The sequence below is a fragment of the Molothrus aeneus genome, chromosome 1, assembly GCF_037042795.1.
Source record: "Molothrus aeneus isolate 106 chromosome 1, BPBGC_Maene_1.0, whole genome shotgun sequence".
In the NCBI taxonomy this organism is placed as follows: Eukaryota; Metazoa; Chordata; class Aves; order Passeriformes; family Icteridae; genus Molothrus; species Molothrus aeneus.
Window position 1 is genome coordinate 47,050,721 of NC_089646.1, and position 15,070 is coordinate 47,065,790.

Below are 15,070 nucleotides of genomic sequence, written 5' to 3' on the forward strand. Positions count from 1 at the left end.
ATCTCAGGCCTTTGATCTCAAGCTTCAAAGCCATAATAAGTCTCCGGCTCTACATACTATATTTCAATACTTCAGTAAGGTTAAACATGCACATGCAGACAAGAGAGAGTTTGAGATAGGAAATGCATGAGACTTTCCATTATACATTGGAAAATAGTTCATCTTCTCATCTTCTTACTTTGTGAAATGTCTTCTATCTGGGGCCATAAATAATGGCAACTCATTGAATTTTGTTGAAAAAACAGCCCAAAGAAACTTTCTCTCAACTTAACTACTGACTTTAATTTACTAACTTTAAAGAGAATTTAATTTTTTCCTTAAAAATTAGGCCAAGCTTATGCTAAAACTCTGATTTTTCTTACCCAATAAAAATTTATCCCAAGAAGTCAAGTCTCACAGGATGGTGGGGCTGGAAATTAATATTCCTCTATAGGCAGATGACTCTTCAGGCTTTGAAATTTGCAAGTGTACAGCTTATTCCAAGTATAGAGAGGACAAACCCTGTCACCCTCTGATGCTTCTTCATATACACAAAATGTATGCAGTGATGCACTATATCTTACTGCTTTTGTAAAACCTCTTGAGATCTACTCATGGAAAGAAGTAGATGTTATTGTTTTCTATCTGTGTGGAACAACTCAAAGGGTCAAAATGTTTGAAAAATGCACTGCATCATACTCCTGTTGTGATATGTGGGGGAAAAATTAAGCCCCTCTTAAAATGGTTGATTCTGGGTTTGGATTCATCTGTATCGCAGAGGAAAATGAACTGCTGATGTTCCACAAGTGAACATCTGCAATTTCAATCCCGTGTGGCACAGACTAAGGCTGTAGGCTTCATTGCTGTGATCTTTTCTTTTTCTTTTTTTAAATACTGCATGTAGCACAGGAGTCTGTTCTTTGCCCTTTGTGGGACTTGGAGACTTTCCACAGTTTAATATGAAAAAGGGCTGTTGCTGAAGGAGTGTAGTCATCCAGTTTGCTTTGAAGATGTGGCAGCAGAGTGTGTGTTTGTCTCCTTCAAGGGTGTGTCCCACAGCTGCCGGATGCCTTCACTTTCATGGATTTCCCCTTGCAACAGTTTGTGATTATACACACCCAATTAACACCATCTCTGACACATACCCTGCAGGCAGCACAGACAGCATCAAAAGGGATCACAGTGAGGCACTTGGTACCAGGACTCAGAGGCTGGCTGTTCTCTGGTGCTTATTTGGAGCGGGGAGGCCAGATAAAGTGTACGGTCACATCCAAGTGTTTTTCTTTTTCTAAATGTAAATATGTCCTTAAAATAAATGTAATTTTCTTTTGGACCACAACATCATTGCATCTCTGTATGATTTCACTGAGGGCAGAACTAAGGTTGCCTGAAGTATCTTGCTTGTATTTCCATGACTAGTGAAATAGCTTCATTTTATAGGTAACTTGCACTGCAGCCTTCTTGTGGAATTATTTCTGTCTGACTGTAATGTTTTGATGTTTAAGTTTCTAATATGTTTTTACTTCATTTACACAAATGCTTTGTTCTTGGTAAAGAGTCACAATACCCCACAAGACCCAAAGTCTCCATTACTGTGCAGTGCAGTAAATTGTCAATAGAGCTTCATTATTGGCATAATTCCAAAGTTTTATTAAAATGTGTTTTTTGTTGTTTGAACAGTCCAGTCAGATTAGAGTACAGATAAGATGTGAGTACATGCAGTTAGTATCACCAAATCTCTTTTTCCAATTCAAGGGAAGAATGATAAGAAGGCAGAATCTGGGGAAGCAGAGAATATTTTTTGAAATGTATCAGGGGAGAGGATAAAAAAATAAAAGCTATGGGCACGCCAAAGTTTTTTGCAAGGGGAAAGGATTAGGATAGCACACAATAATCCGTTTTTCAATTTACTTGGTAAATCATCCCATAATAGCCCTTTAACACAACTGTAGCAATAGTGAATGTGAGAAATTTAATTAAGTGCAAAAAGTAAACAAGTTTTGCTAAAAAACAGGCCCAAAGTTGAAGCTTGGCCTTGGGCCATCAGCAGGTCACCCTCAGAACCAGGCCCCAGAGAATGGACATCTTTTATTTCTGTGTCCTTACTCAGAACTGCCCTTTCATTAGGAAATAAAAGGAGGTTTTATTTTTATTCACTAGGCTTGGCAGCTGTGGATATAGTTTTCTTTACAGTCCTTTTTGATTTAACATTAATTAGCTAATTTAATGAACTGTACAAATAATTTGAAATTGTAATTAATTTATAAAACTGCTGCAATCTGACAATGGCTCCTCAGCTAAGCCTAGGGCTTGATCCGAGCAGCTGTCACCAGGATTAAACTCTCAATGAAAATAAAAATTACACCAGCAATTCGGTATGTAATTAATCAGCAGATTCTTTGTGTTGCACATGGCATGCTACTTCCTTGGTGGACACCCATGCTGAACACTGCAGCAAATAGCGCTGATCCCAGCCAAAGCTCAGATGTTTCACTCCGGAGCATGCCTGGATGGCCATGGCCATTTCAATGCCAAGGGATAATGGTTGGTGTTGCTCACATAAATATAAGAGCTAAGCTCTGCACTCTCAAAGAGCATGGCTGCCCTCCTGCAGACTGGGAATGCTGTCCTCCCTTCCCTGATCCCTCAGACTATGCCTAGGCTTTGCCAGGGTCTATGCTAGCCTTACCATGAACACATTAGCTTTTAAAAAGCTTGGGTTATTGATGGTGAGCCTGGAGTTTTCCTGTTCTTGCATCTTTTTCTGATGCAAGCATCTGAGGTAGCTGTAGGTTCATTGACTCAGCGCAAGATGTGACATCTCTCTCCAGGTAATGATAAAAAAAAAAAAAAAAGGCAAAACCAAAGGTATGCTCTAAAAAGCAGAGGAAGTACCTCAGATTTAGGGTTTTATAAGTTCTTAGTTAAAGAAGTTGCTGAACATATAGCCAAGCTGATACTGGCAAGCATCCCTAAACACCATGGACATCAATAACAACTAAATCTGAGTGGAGAGCGATGAAATGTGTTTCATAAAGGGGGCTGGCACAGAAACAAAAACATGATAAAATGGTACCTTGACAATCAACTATTTATGGAGATTATATACAGACTTTCTTTGTGATAATGATTTGTTTCAGTAGCAAGCAAGCATCTACTTCACTGTAAAAATGAGACAGGCACCTCTTAAATTATATGGGGTATATGGAGCAGTGCCTGCTGCTGAGATAATAGGAAGAGATCACAAAGAGATGTTGTGGCCAAAGGAAAACAATGTGAAGTTATTTAGTGTGCCACGTAAAAAGGTGACCCTTTGTGCTTATACAAGGTCTTTTATCAGTTGACAACATCAAACCACCCCAAGGATGTTATGCTAATCTATTCCTTGCCATTCAGCTGTGATATGCATACAGCAACATCTGTTATTGGAAAAGATGTAGAGGGACCTACCACAGGACTAAAGTGAAATAAAATGACATTGTCCTTAGAAAGTAAAGTTATTGCCAGTGAAAACAACTGGTCTGTAAATATGAGGATGTTATATATTTGATCCAAAGCAATTCTGTTTATTCACAGTGCATATGTGTCAGTAAATCAAGGACAGGTAACCTTCATACATTAACACTTGTGTTACTTATTTGTCACAGTGATTTTTTAGGTAATTTCATATTGAGGGTCCACTGAGAGTAAATTTATTAAAACTCATGAAAATGTCGAGCAGAACTGTCGGGTCACTGAAGCAGCCGGTGACTTTGTCGTGGGGAAATACTCCTCTTTCAGGGGCACTGTTGGACTTACAGAAACAGGCTTGTCTGTGTTAAAGGGATCACTAATCCTTTCTCCGAGTTTTGAATAAAGGGCTCTCAATTACTCTAGAGTATGGGCATTAGGGCTCCTGATTACTTTGTCTGAGGTTTTTGCACCATTTCCAAGCTATTACCTCTTCTGCTGTGGAAAAGTTTCTGGGAAGCTAAGCCTGTATCTATCCTTTTCCTATAGACAGTTCATATTATGGTCCACAGAAAGAGCAACTAACATGAAGAGCACATTTTTCATTTCAGCCCTTCATCTTTGCAAGAGGATTTATGCCTTTGTCCTCTCAGAAACAGGGAAGCAGGAAAGCCCCTGAACATGCATGGAACAGGGGGGCCTTGACCATGGATGCCCAAGGTTCATGCACAGGTCACCTTCAGTGGAAAGCAGATGAACTGAGGGTGTGATTTTCAGAGTATGCCTTCCCTATACCTTGTCCCTGCCTTTTAATGATTCTGCTGAGAGCAGTAGATACTCAGCATTTCTGAATTCACATTGCTACACATGCAGAACCATCTAAACATTTTGCATATGGAGAAACCACCAACTTCAAATCTCTTGGCTCTTGCCAGTTATATTTTAGGCCTGTGCCAAATAGGCACATGTTCTGAATGAGCTAACTTGAAATATAGTGGTGACATCCACAGTAGCAGTTTCACATAGGGTCATGTTAGCAGCTTTGCTCCTTGTCATTGTGGTACTTCCACATAAGAAGAGACTGGGTGGTATGAACCATACTTGAGGGATTTCCTAGCATGAAACTGCTCAGTTATGCTGCATCAGCCCTGTTCCTTTGGAGTGTCTTAAAGTCTGGCACTTAGTAGTGATGCTGCTGAGAAAACAGGCATATAGCTATTTTCACACCTTCAAAGGAGGAAGAGGTAAGTCTGGAGGTAACCTGAAGAGAAGGCATCATCGCTTTCCTGGAGGGACATGTGCTCATTGCCTACATAATTCATACACTTAACACTACTGTGATGATTGTTGGTAATTGATTGATTGATAAAATGATTACTTTCTAGGAATAAAAAGTTTTTGTCTTATATTGACACAAAATCATTGCAAAAATGGAGTTTGCCTTCCCCCATTATCGTCTCAATCCTCTCTACCTGGCATTTCTTGGGTCTTCTCATCTCCCTGTTTCTGTGTGGTTCCCTGGTGCTCTGGAGGCTTCTCTGCATTAAAGTAGCACACCAAAAAAGAGATGAGCCCTTGGGATGTAACCTCAGGGATGCCTTTAACTTTCTTGCCATTTAGCACAAGTTGCTGTGGCATTGAATGCCATGTGACTGGAAAGTAAACAACTCCAACCCTTGGGCAGATATCTGCCAAAGCATTCCTTTCTTATTTGTTTTGTGGTTTTGTTCTGCAGGTCCTGTGTGACAGACATGTGTGAGTGTCCGATCCATAAAAACTGCTACTGTGAGTCATTCCTGGCATACGCCCGAGCCTGCCAGAGGGAAGGGCTGAAAGTCCAGTGGGTGCCGGAGCAGAACTGTGCAGGTAAGCATTTTGGGACTGCTTCTTTGTAAGCTGTTGCATAGGCTAATAGGCTGTGATCATACTATCCTTTTACTGGTGGAGCAGGATCAAAAATGATACAGGAGTTGTAGCAGCTTGGAAGTTCTTGCAAGTTTTTCTTTCAGGATATGTAAACTGTTGATTACAGAAAAAGTTTAAACTCCTTTGACCTCCTGTCAAAACATATTTATATTTCTGGGGACAACATGCACATACAATTGCAGTAGGTTCAACAAGGAAAGAGGAGCAAATCTATTTAGTGCAAATATTAAAATGTAAACCTGCATTAATAATTGCATTTGGTCCATACTCACTGTGTGATTTGGACTGCATTAATTGCAAGTAGCTGTGAGTAATTGCCTCCATGAGCAGCAGTGGCCTGTGGCTAGGGGCACTTGAACTAAAATACAATATTGCAGATGAGTATTTCCCTTGATGATGGTCTCATTAATTTAGGACACTCTGTAACGGCATTGGTTTGCCTAGAAATGTATTCAGATTTATGTAAAGCAATTAACAGTAGTTGAAAAAAACCAACAAAGAATGAGAGGAGGATACTCAGTGCTCTTCTAAGAGGTATTACTCTGTGGTCCATTTTGGTAATTGTGTGTGGTTCAGGGTCTACTCTCTGAACTTCAATTTCCTTTTCTGTTGAAGGCATTTTAGCAGGGATGGGTGAGTGACAGAGCAAATTATGTTTGATTGACTGTTCCCAAAAGGTTCGTTTTTTTCCTTACAAAGCAACAGGATAATCCAAACAGGGTGTCACTAAGTGAAAACCCTATTCAAGGATGTGGTTTTGGACAGCACTAGTAATATATATAATTTTAATCTATCTATCATGGTAGCTGATCCATGCAGAACATGAAGCAAGCATTGTGAGTTTTTTTTCCAAAGCACTTCAGACTGAGACCTCACTGTGGCAGATGCTGTAAAAAGAATAAAAACTTCTTGCTAGCAGCCCCTGCCTTAAGGAGTTTATACAAGTGTTGACATATCACGACTTAACTAATTGAGGCTTCATTTCGCAATTTTTTTTTCTGGCATCTTACCAAAGAGAAGAAAATTTTCTGAGGCAAAACCAGTCCTTGAGAGAACATTATGAAGGAATTTAAACACACAGCCTCCATTAAAGCTAATGAAAGACATTTTTAAATCAGCATGAATTTTTTAATCTCTTCTAGAGAGAAAGGGGAAATCTTGTTAAGCAGAAAATGTAAATAAGCTGTATAAGGCTAAATACCCTCAAAACACTTATTTAAGTATCCAATGTTAGATAAGTAGCACCATCTTCTAAGTAAATAATACAGTAACCATTAAATTAAAGTGCATCCACTGCTTTCCATATGGTACCAGTGGCCAGCATCAAGATTTTAATCTTGAATAAACTTTTTTTCTCTCCAAAACAAGTAGTGCAATTATTGTGTCTCAATTACAGGTAAAAGTTCATAGGTCGGAAACAAAATTTCTGTAATAAAACTTTAGCATTCTGTGACTTTCATTTCCTGCTTGACATTTCATAGCTGGCAGGATACTTGCACAAGTTGTGTTCTGATGAAAATGGAGTACACTTATTAGAAAGTCAGGTTTTAATTATACTTTTGTGTGTTTTAAAACTAGATCTTGTGTGGTTGCCAGTTGCTCTGCCCTAACTGCTGTAAGCTTAGCTCATCTTTATAATCTTCAGAAAACTTTTGTTGTCTGGAGGGCCAGCCAAATAGGATGCTCAGGAGGCTCAGGAATTGCATGTCCTGTCCCCTGCGTGCTCTTCTCTCTCCCCCAGTGCAATAGCTTATCCTCCTCTTCATTATTCTGCAGAACACTGCTGCTCAAGGTTTGCTGTCCTATGAGGTTGGCTCATTAAAGGGAATGTCAGCTGTCATTTATTGGAGGAGTGAAAAGTGGAAGATAATGAGTAAGGAAAATGGTTAGGGTAGGTTGGTGAACATGGGAACTGAGAGGGTTAGGAAAAAGATATGGGTTGCCATGGAAAGTAGTGGGGAGTTAGACCTGTTAGGATGGGCATAGGAAAAAATATGGTTCTTGAAGGAGAAATTAAAAAGCCAGGACAGCCAGTATGAGGGAAAGAAGAAATAAAAAAAAAAAAAGTGATACATGCAAGAAGAAAAATAAAGGATAGAAGTGGAAGGAAGTTGTTTGAAAAGGAAAGGAGAAAGAAATTTTTTTTTTTTTTACCCAAGAAAGGCTAGACAAGACATTTATAAAGTACAAATAAGTAAACGGAAGTGCTAAAAGGCCTTGGGATATAGTAATTTAATGCTGCATTTCTCAGGATACCAAGAGAAAGAAGACTCAAGGATGGCAGAAGGCAATAACTCCCTGCCATGGGCATGACTACACATGCAAGAAAACAATGAGATAAGGGCTATAATATAGTGCAAAATGCACTGCTGTGCTGACATGCTACAACAGTTTCATAAAATCTGAACAATTTTCTGTTTTCCTCTGTGATCAGTTGAAGTGAAGGAATATGAACGTATATCTGATTTTGACTCCTCCTTTGGGTCCCTTTTATGCTGGAGAATTTTATGGCATGTGTCACTCTTTTCCCCTGCTATATGTTGCTTTCCTTTGACTGCTTTATTGCCTGTGTAAATGTATCAGGAGGGCTATTCTGGCTTTTCAGTGGATACTTACTGAAAACTGAAAACTGAAAATATTAACATGAGTGTATCATGGGAAGGTCAGTGCTCAGATCCATCACCTTTAGCTCTATTAGAAAGAGGTGTTGTGAATTGCAAGCACTATTAGTCAAATACCATTTGGAAGTCTTACAGAAGACTTCCAAACTGTGTAACACTGACAGAATAAGCCAGAACATTCATTGATGCTCAAATATTAGTTCAGAATTTTCAGTGAAATCAGATTTACCAGATATCATTAGCCAAGGGAATCCTTCAGCAGTTATGCTACATATTTTGGCTTTTTTATTTGGGGAATAAGATTTCCTCCTGAATAATTATGGCCATGTCTACAAAGACAGGCACAGAAGCCTCCTCTGTGAAACTGCCAAAGTGGCTGGACTAAACCAGGTCTAGTCTGCAAACTGTAGCCTTATTAGGCTGGGTTTATTAGCTCAGGCACAGTGCTGTATTTATGTGGCTATATGGCTTCTGGACTGGAGCAGGCTATTATCCCGCCAGCTCAGAAAGTGGTCTGAGGAAGCTCACATCTGTCATGCCAAACACATGTTCTAGAAGAAGAGTGGAAAAATCCTGTTGGGACTGCTAATGTTTCAAAATACAGTACTATTAGTAACTTTTGTACATTGGACTTGGGTTTTGGATTTATTTTTTTTTTTTTGCTAGTATACTAAGGAATTTATTAGTAACAGAGCTCAGTTCTTTGAGAGGAATTTGTCTCGGAAGAAGGGTGCAAAGACAACACTTCTGTTTTCCATGTTTACATGGTAGCGAATCACTTCAGCAGTTCCTGGGAAGCCTTCTGCAGAATGTCTTTATTTTTATATTTTAAGCTGTTGATGAAGTGGAATGTTGGATCAATCACACCACATGTTAACAACTGAATCGCTCAACAATAAAAGCCATCCAGGGAACTTAAACAGCAGCCATTGTACTTTTCTGATTTTTCCCTTGACAGCGTGTTAATAATGCCATTATGGGCTGCCTACAGCAGAAAATAGTCATCATATCTTCTACATGGCATCATCTAAAGGATAAGGAGGTGTTCCTGCATCACACATGCATGTGTGGTAAAGCAGAACGGGGAGTACTTACCCATGCCATGGCTGCCGAGGGCAGGCTGTAATATGTTCTCATTTGCTCTGGAAAGGTGCCCTTAGCCAACTTTCCTTAAACCCACCAGCTGAGGAACCAAACAGAGCTCAGGTGAAAGGAATGGGCCAGCTATTACTGCACTTGAGCTTTGTGGGATGAAACCTGTGCAGCCTTAAAGCTGAAGTTTGTATTGCCTTCTGTATGGAAACTACATGAGCTGAAGTCTAATGTTTGTTTTTGGTTGGTCAATTAGCGATCCTACAAAGGGAAGCTCATTTTCAGAGAGAAAGGATAAAAGCTTCTAATAAACATCTCCTGTAAGATAATTCACATTGTGTATAGACAATCACTAACTATCCTTGAATGTCCTGGTCTACCTTTCTAATCTCTTACTACATTGTTTGCAAAGCACTGAGAAGATCTGCACAGTTTCGTTTCCCCTCTTACAAAGATTGAAACTCTATTCTTAACACACTAGGTAAGCCTAGAGTTTCCTAGGAATCTAGCATTTTATTCTATGCTTAATATTGCTTGCATGTTTTTTTCCCACCTTATGAATTTCATGTTTAATTTATTTTTTTTTTTTAGTTTTTCCTTTTTTTTTGTTCCTTCTTAAGTATGCATGGAAGTTATCATGCAGAGCAAGACAGAAATGTAAAGTTGGAAAAATATTCTCAAAAGATCTATGCTCAAAAACTGAATAAGCCTATCTTGAACATAGTTGACAGACAGATATTTGTTTCCAGCCTATTCTAAAACAATGTTTAATTAAAGATGTCTCAGAGAGTTTCTAGGTAGGTTGCTCTTGGTGATTTCTATTGCTTAAGGATAGAAGATTGGGGTTTTTCTCCCCTGATATCTAATATCCAACTAATATTCAGCATTTGATTCTCTGTAACACCAGGATAATTTGCCTCTGTACTATCTTTTTTTTTTTTTTTACAATTTTGGGTTTTTTATTAATATCTGTGTCCTGAGAATTGCGTATGCATAAATTCCATAAAATGCACAAGTAAAACTTGAAAGAAGCTGATGCTTTTTTGAAGATCCCTTAATGGTGAAAAGGAACCCCTTAAATTTATATATCTTAGCAATAAGACTTCCATTCTCTTTGATACACTTATATATGTTTAATCAATTTATTTCTGTTTTTTCTTTATGAATAATAGCAGTGCTGTAATGACTCTGTAGGCCAGTTCTCAAAACAAAATAGTGTTTTCTGTCCATAAGAAAATTTTCGCTTAAAAAATATTGACCTTCAGTCTCTCTCAAAGTTGAAGAAATCTTCCCAATACAATCACCTTTCTGAAAATAGCATGAGATGATTCTGAATGCTTGAGAGTCCCTTACCACCTATGAACTATTTTATCAGTCTCTGTTTTTGCCGTCAGCACAGCTGTTAAAAAGAATAACAGACTTTTATTTGCTATTGAACTGTGTATTATTCTCCATACTAAAAAGGCAGGATATAAAATGTTGAGAGTTTCAATATTGATCTGAAGGGGTTTTAGTGCTTTTAGCTGAGTCTTCTGTGATCTTTTATGCTGAAAATGCATTGAACTGTCAGCTCCATAAATTAGTGAATAGATACTGGAATCATTAAGTACAAGAGCCCTCACTGTCAGTGATCCCTTAAAACAGTGTGGATACAATTGATTTTTAATTTTTGTTTGTTTGTTTATTTGTTTGTTTTAGAAATGGTGCTTCTGGATAAAAACATTGATTTAGTTTGCTGCAATATTAAATATAGAAAATATAATCTTAGAGTCAGAAATTCTAATGGGGTGAATGACTCTTCTTTCTCTTCCTCTTTCTGTAGGAATGGAACTGATAATAAAACTGTCTTTGTAAATGTTTCAGAAATCTTTGATAAAAGGCATTGTAATGAATAAAGAATAAACAGTTTTAATCCTTTAATATGAAGTGTACATCTGCATATAGATAGAAACCTTGCCAAAGCCTTATATACCATTGGTTGTGTTAAAATTCTCAAAAACTTCAATAATGCTGTGGATTTGATACTTTTGATAAGGAATTTCGCTACTTTTATATTTATTATGTAATATAGTGGAATCATTTTACAAGTAATTTTTTCCTCTAGGTAATCGTCATGATAAAATGTGCTTTTTGATATTTGCAGTAGAAACTAAGCAAACAGATAAGTAAATTTCCTTGTGGTGCTGTGTGTAATATGCATAATTTGTTCCCTTTAACTCTTTTCAGCAACCCAGTGTAAACACGGTGCAGTTTATGATACCTGTGGTCCGGGATGTGTCAAAACATGTGACAACTGGAATGAAATTGGACCATGCAACAAGCCCTGTGTTGCAGGGTGTCACTGCCCTGCAAATTTAGTTCTTCACAGAGGAAGATGCATCAAGCCAGTCCTGTGCCCGCAGCGGTGACATTCATTCTTTTTCCATGGACACTAGTGCGGGTGGTCACTGACTCCCCCGATGCTCACAGCCAGTGAAGGACTCCAGCTGTTTGTGTGCAGATTCTGCAAAGTACATGTCTGCTTACAGAGTGTAAATATGCTCCTCTGTGTGCATTTGTGCTCCTCTGTGTGCATTTGTGTGTCTCTAAGTACACACACGTGGCACCTAGAAAGATATATATAAATGTATACTGTGTGTATTTGGACACGTGTGTCCATACACAAGTGCCCTAAACATAAGTACAACCCATATATTTATATATATGTCCACATGCAAATATACATAATTTCTATATACCATAGAAGGATGAATTATAATATGTATATTTTTTGCTATAAAGTTTATGTATTATTATTTCTAGGACCCTGATCTGTAAGTCATTGTATAAATAAACCAGGTGTTTTTAATATAATATTGTGGCATGAAAAGATTGGATGACTTTGCCGTTGCATAAGTTTGTCGTTACCAAGGAAACTTTTCTAGGGCCACAGCACTGCCAGGCTGGATTAGTTTCAACACAGAACCTGGATTTACAGTTGTACAGGAAACACATTTCTCTGGAGATGGAGGATTTATCTAGGAATATTTCATGCGTACCTTAGAGCTGCATAGTGATTGGTGACAGTGCTTAATCAGGCAGAGAAAGCTAGGGATTGGCTTTTATGCTTTACTGAAATAACTGTGCAAAATGATTTCCAAAGCTGGTTGGACAATGGCCAGGATAGAGATATTTCTTTCTGGAACGGCACCAAAGAGTCGGGGCCAGATTTTCATAAGTGTTAGGCACCCAACAGCTCACTTTGAAAATCTGACCACTTCCCATTTCATATCCTAATGCCCCATCTTTGTTGTGTTTGGCAGTAGCTGTGAATACACAATGAGGAGCTTGAAGAAAATATTCATGTGCATATTAGCCCCTTAAATATGTTTGAAACGCCTAGGTTTGTTTCATGTCTCCCCCAAATATTATGCAAAAACAAATCCCACGCTGAAACATTTTATTTCAGTGTGCCTTAAAACATTAAATAATGCCAGGCTTAGTAACTCATTTAATTTATCAGCATAGCTTAGAAGAAAGACAAATTCACCCCACCGAAAACCAGTAGAGAATGTGGGAATGTCAAATGCTAATTGGAGAACTGCATTTTATTTCCTTAGTGGTCTTTTGGTTGAGGTTTACGAACATGTGGGCTCTGTGAAGTTTGCATGACTTTTGAAGTCTCCCAGGGGAGAAGCAATAATATGGGATTTCATAAGAAACGGATAAAAAAACCGTGCAACTTTCTCAAGCCTGAAGGGACAGGGGGCTATTTTTCTTCACTGGAAAAGGCTCTTTTAGAGCCTGATGGAATGGTCTCTGGAGATGATAGAAATCTTTGTGCATCTGATTTAGGTTTATAATGAAGTAATATCTTCCCACACAGCTACTTCCATCATGCCTTGCATTGAAATTGCACATTGTAATGCTTTGAACAACTTTCTCCTTTAATTCTTTTCTTTTGAGGAAGTTAAGCAGGGCCTGAGTTTACAGTAAGTGAGTGGGTAAACACACTTGGGTTATACAACCTTTCTGTGATCCCACCCTGGAGGAAGATGCTGAGTGAACCAGGTTAACTTAGGCACCACACTATCCAAAATGCTGTACCACCACAGTGTTAAAAAGAGCTGGGCATATAATGCCAAGAGTGTTCCATGGATGTTCATCCAAATCTTAAATAAACTCAGCTTGATCTTTTTATGTCCCTTTTGTGTTTGTTTTCTTGTAACAATCAAATAATTCAGTTTAACTGGCAAGAGAGGGTTTTGAAGACTCATATACAAGTGGACTGGGAAGCAGAATTGAAAATGTGCAGATCCCATCAGAGCAGGAAACTAGAAGAGTTTTATGTGGCTCATGTGCTAATTGAATGGCAAAGTTGAAATTTAGAACAATTGCAGTGGGCTGAAGGAGTTAAAATATAAAATAGCAGTCATTAAAATAATTTCTAGTGTCAGTCAGATCAAAGAGCTTTTCAGCCTGCGAGCTTTCAGTGCTAAGATATGGGGTCTAAACCATTTAAAAGAATATTTGCCTACCTTTAGTTTAGGGCATATTGTAATTACTTACTGCTTGATGTTTCCAAAATAAAAATACAGGCAACGTGAATTGCATACAAGAGTGGTGTATACATCTCTCTTTCTCTCTTCTTCAGACTTATAAAGGTGAGTGAAAGGTGAAGGGAGAGCCCTCCAGCTCTCTCAGTCCACTGATCACATTTAAGCAGTGCTTAATTGATTCTAGGTGAAGAGGTGACTCAGTCTTTCTGTAGGATGAACTCTATTTCTTTTTTTAGGTCTTAAAATGATTCAATTTGAAACCTGACCAGGTCATCTCAAAATGAGGACTCATTCCTTGGTTTAAGTTTTTCATGTCTGCCTGATTAAGACTAGACCGATGCTTTTAAGTTTAGTGATGTAGACTGAGGAAGAGAAAATGGTTTTACCTCTAAGCCAAATGGTTGTGTCCTTATGGTGTTGTAGAGCTTTTTCCTCCAAAATCCACAGTTTTCAAGGCAAGATTAACTGCTATAATCTGTCTGCTCAGTTCACATGTACCATCTAAGAACAGGTTGTTCCACTCTTCTGGAAACTTCCCCCAGATTTCCACTTGGCAGAAGTTTTACATCTGTATCTGTGGTTTCCCTGTGGCTAACTGAACTATTGAGACCCTATCAGGCCCAGTTGGCCCTGTTGCACTCCACTATTCTGTTTCTCTCTCTTTCAAGGCCATTCAAAAATTGAAAGTCTAGCCCAATACCATCAATACCATTATTATCACTGGCCTCACAAAGTTTGGGTTGAAGCCCATCTTTCTCCTTCTGTCTTTCCCCATGGAATATTGCCCTTAGCATGCTAGAGCTGGAAGTTTCCTTTATATCACTGGGGATTTATTTTTTATGAAATTAACTGCTAATCCACTATTAGTATGCTAAATGTGTTTAATGTGGAATAATTTTTAAAATAATAATATAACATTGGTAATTCATATGGCATATGGTGTATTCACTATGCAAAACTGATGGTGGTGTAAATTTTGATCTTGATAATGCTTATGTCAATCAGTGTATATAACTTCGTGCCAATTTGTAAGGTGAAATATATTTGAAGGAGCAGAGGTTCCAATCAAAGAATGATCCAAAAGTGAAGTCCGAGAAACACTTCTGTAGTCCAATGGAGAGAGTCAAGTAGAGACCTGGTCAACATTTTCACAATTAATCTGCTGTGTGTTCTCTGGCAAGTCATTTAATATTCTAATTTCATTGGGGAAACAAGGCTCTGGATTTGTGCATCTTTTTAAAGTTTATGGATGGAAAATGTTCTAAAATGATATACCAGGCTAATGTCAGCTGATATTTTACCAATCTACTCAGGTCTGCTTTACATCAAGTTGTCCCATCTCTCCCAAATCATCATCACTTGGAAATCAGCTTTTAGTTGGCATATGTGGAGGTCGAATGTATTTACTTCCTTCTCATGTATTTGTGTCTTTTAGTTGTGTCTACTTTTCTATATTAAGTTTTA

The 15,070-nt window shown here is 38.2% G+C and overlaps 1 protein-coding gene across 3 annotated transcripts in view; it reads left to right on the plus strand.

The window, feature by feature from the left end:
* BMPER (BMP binding endothelial regulator) overlaps window positions 1-13,247 on the plus strand; it is a 147,924-nt gene extending 134,677 nt beyond the window's left edge. For all 3 annotated transcript variants that reach the window (XM_066556478.1, XM_066556469.1, XM_066556487.1), the window contains 2 exons: window positions 5,165-5,295; window positions 11,295-13,247. In XM_066556478.1, coding sequence (XP_066412575.1) covers window positions 5,165-5,295; window positions 11,295-11,476 — 313 coding nt within the window. In that variant the 3' untranslated portion in view covers window positions 11,477-13,247. The remainder of the gene's footprint in view (window positions 1-5,164; window positions 5,296-11,294) is intronic.
* The last annotated feature ends 1,823 nt before the right edge of the window (window positions 13,248-15,070 follow it).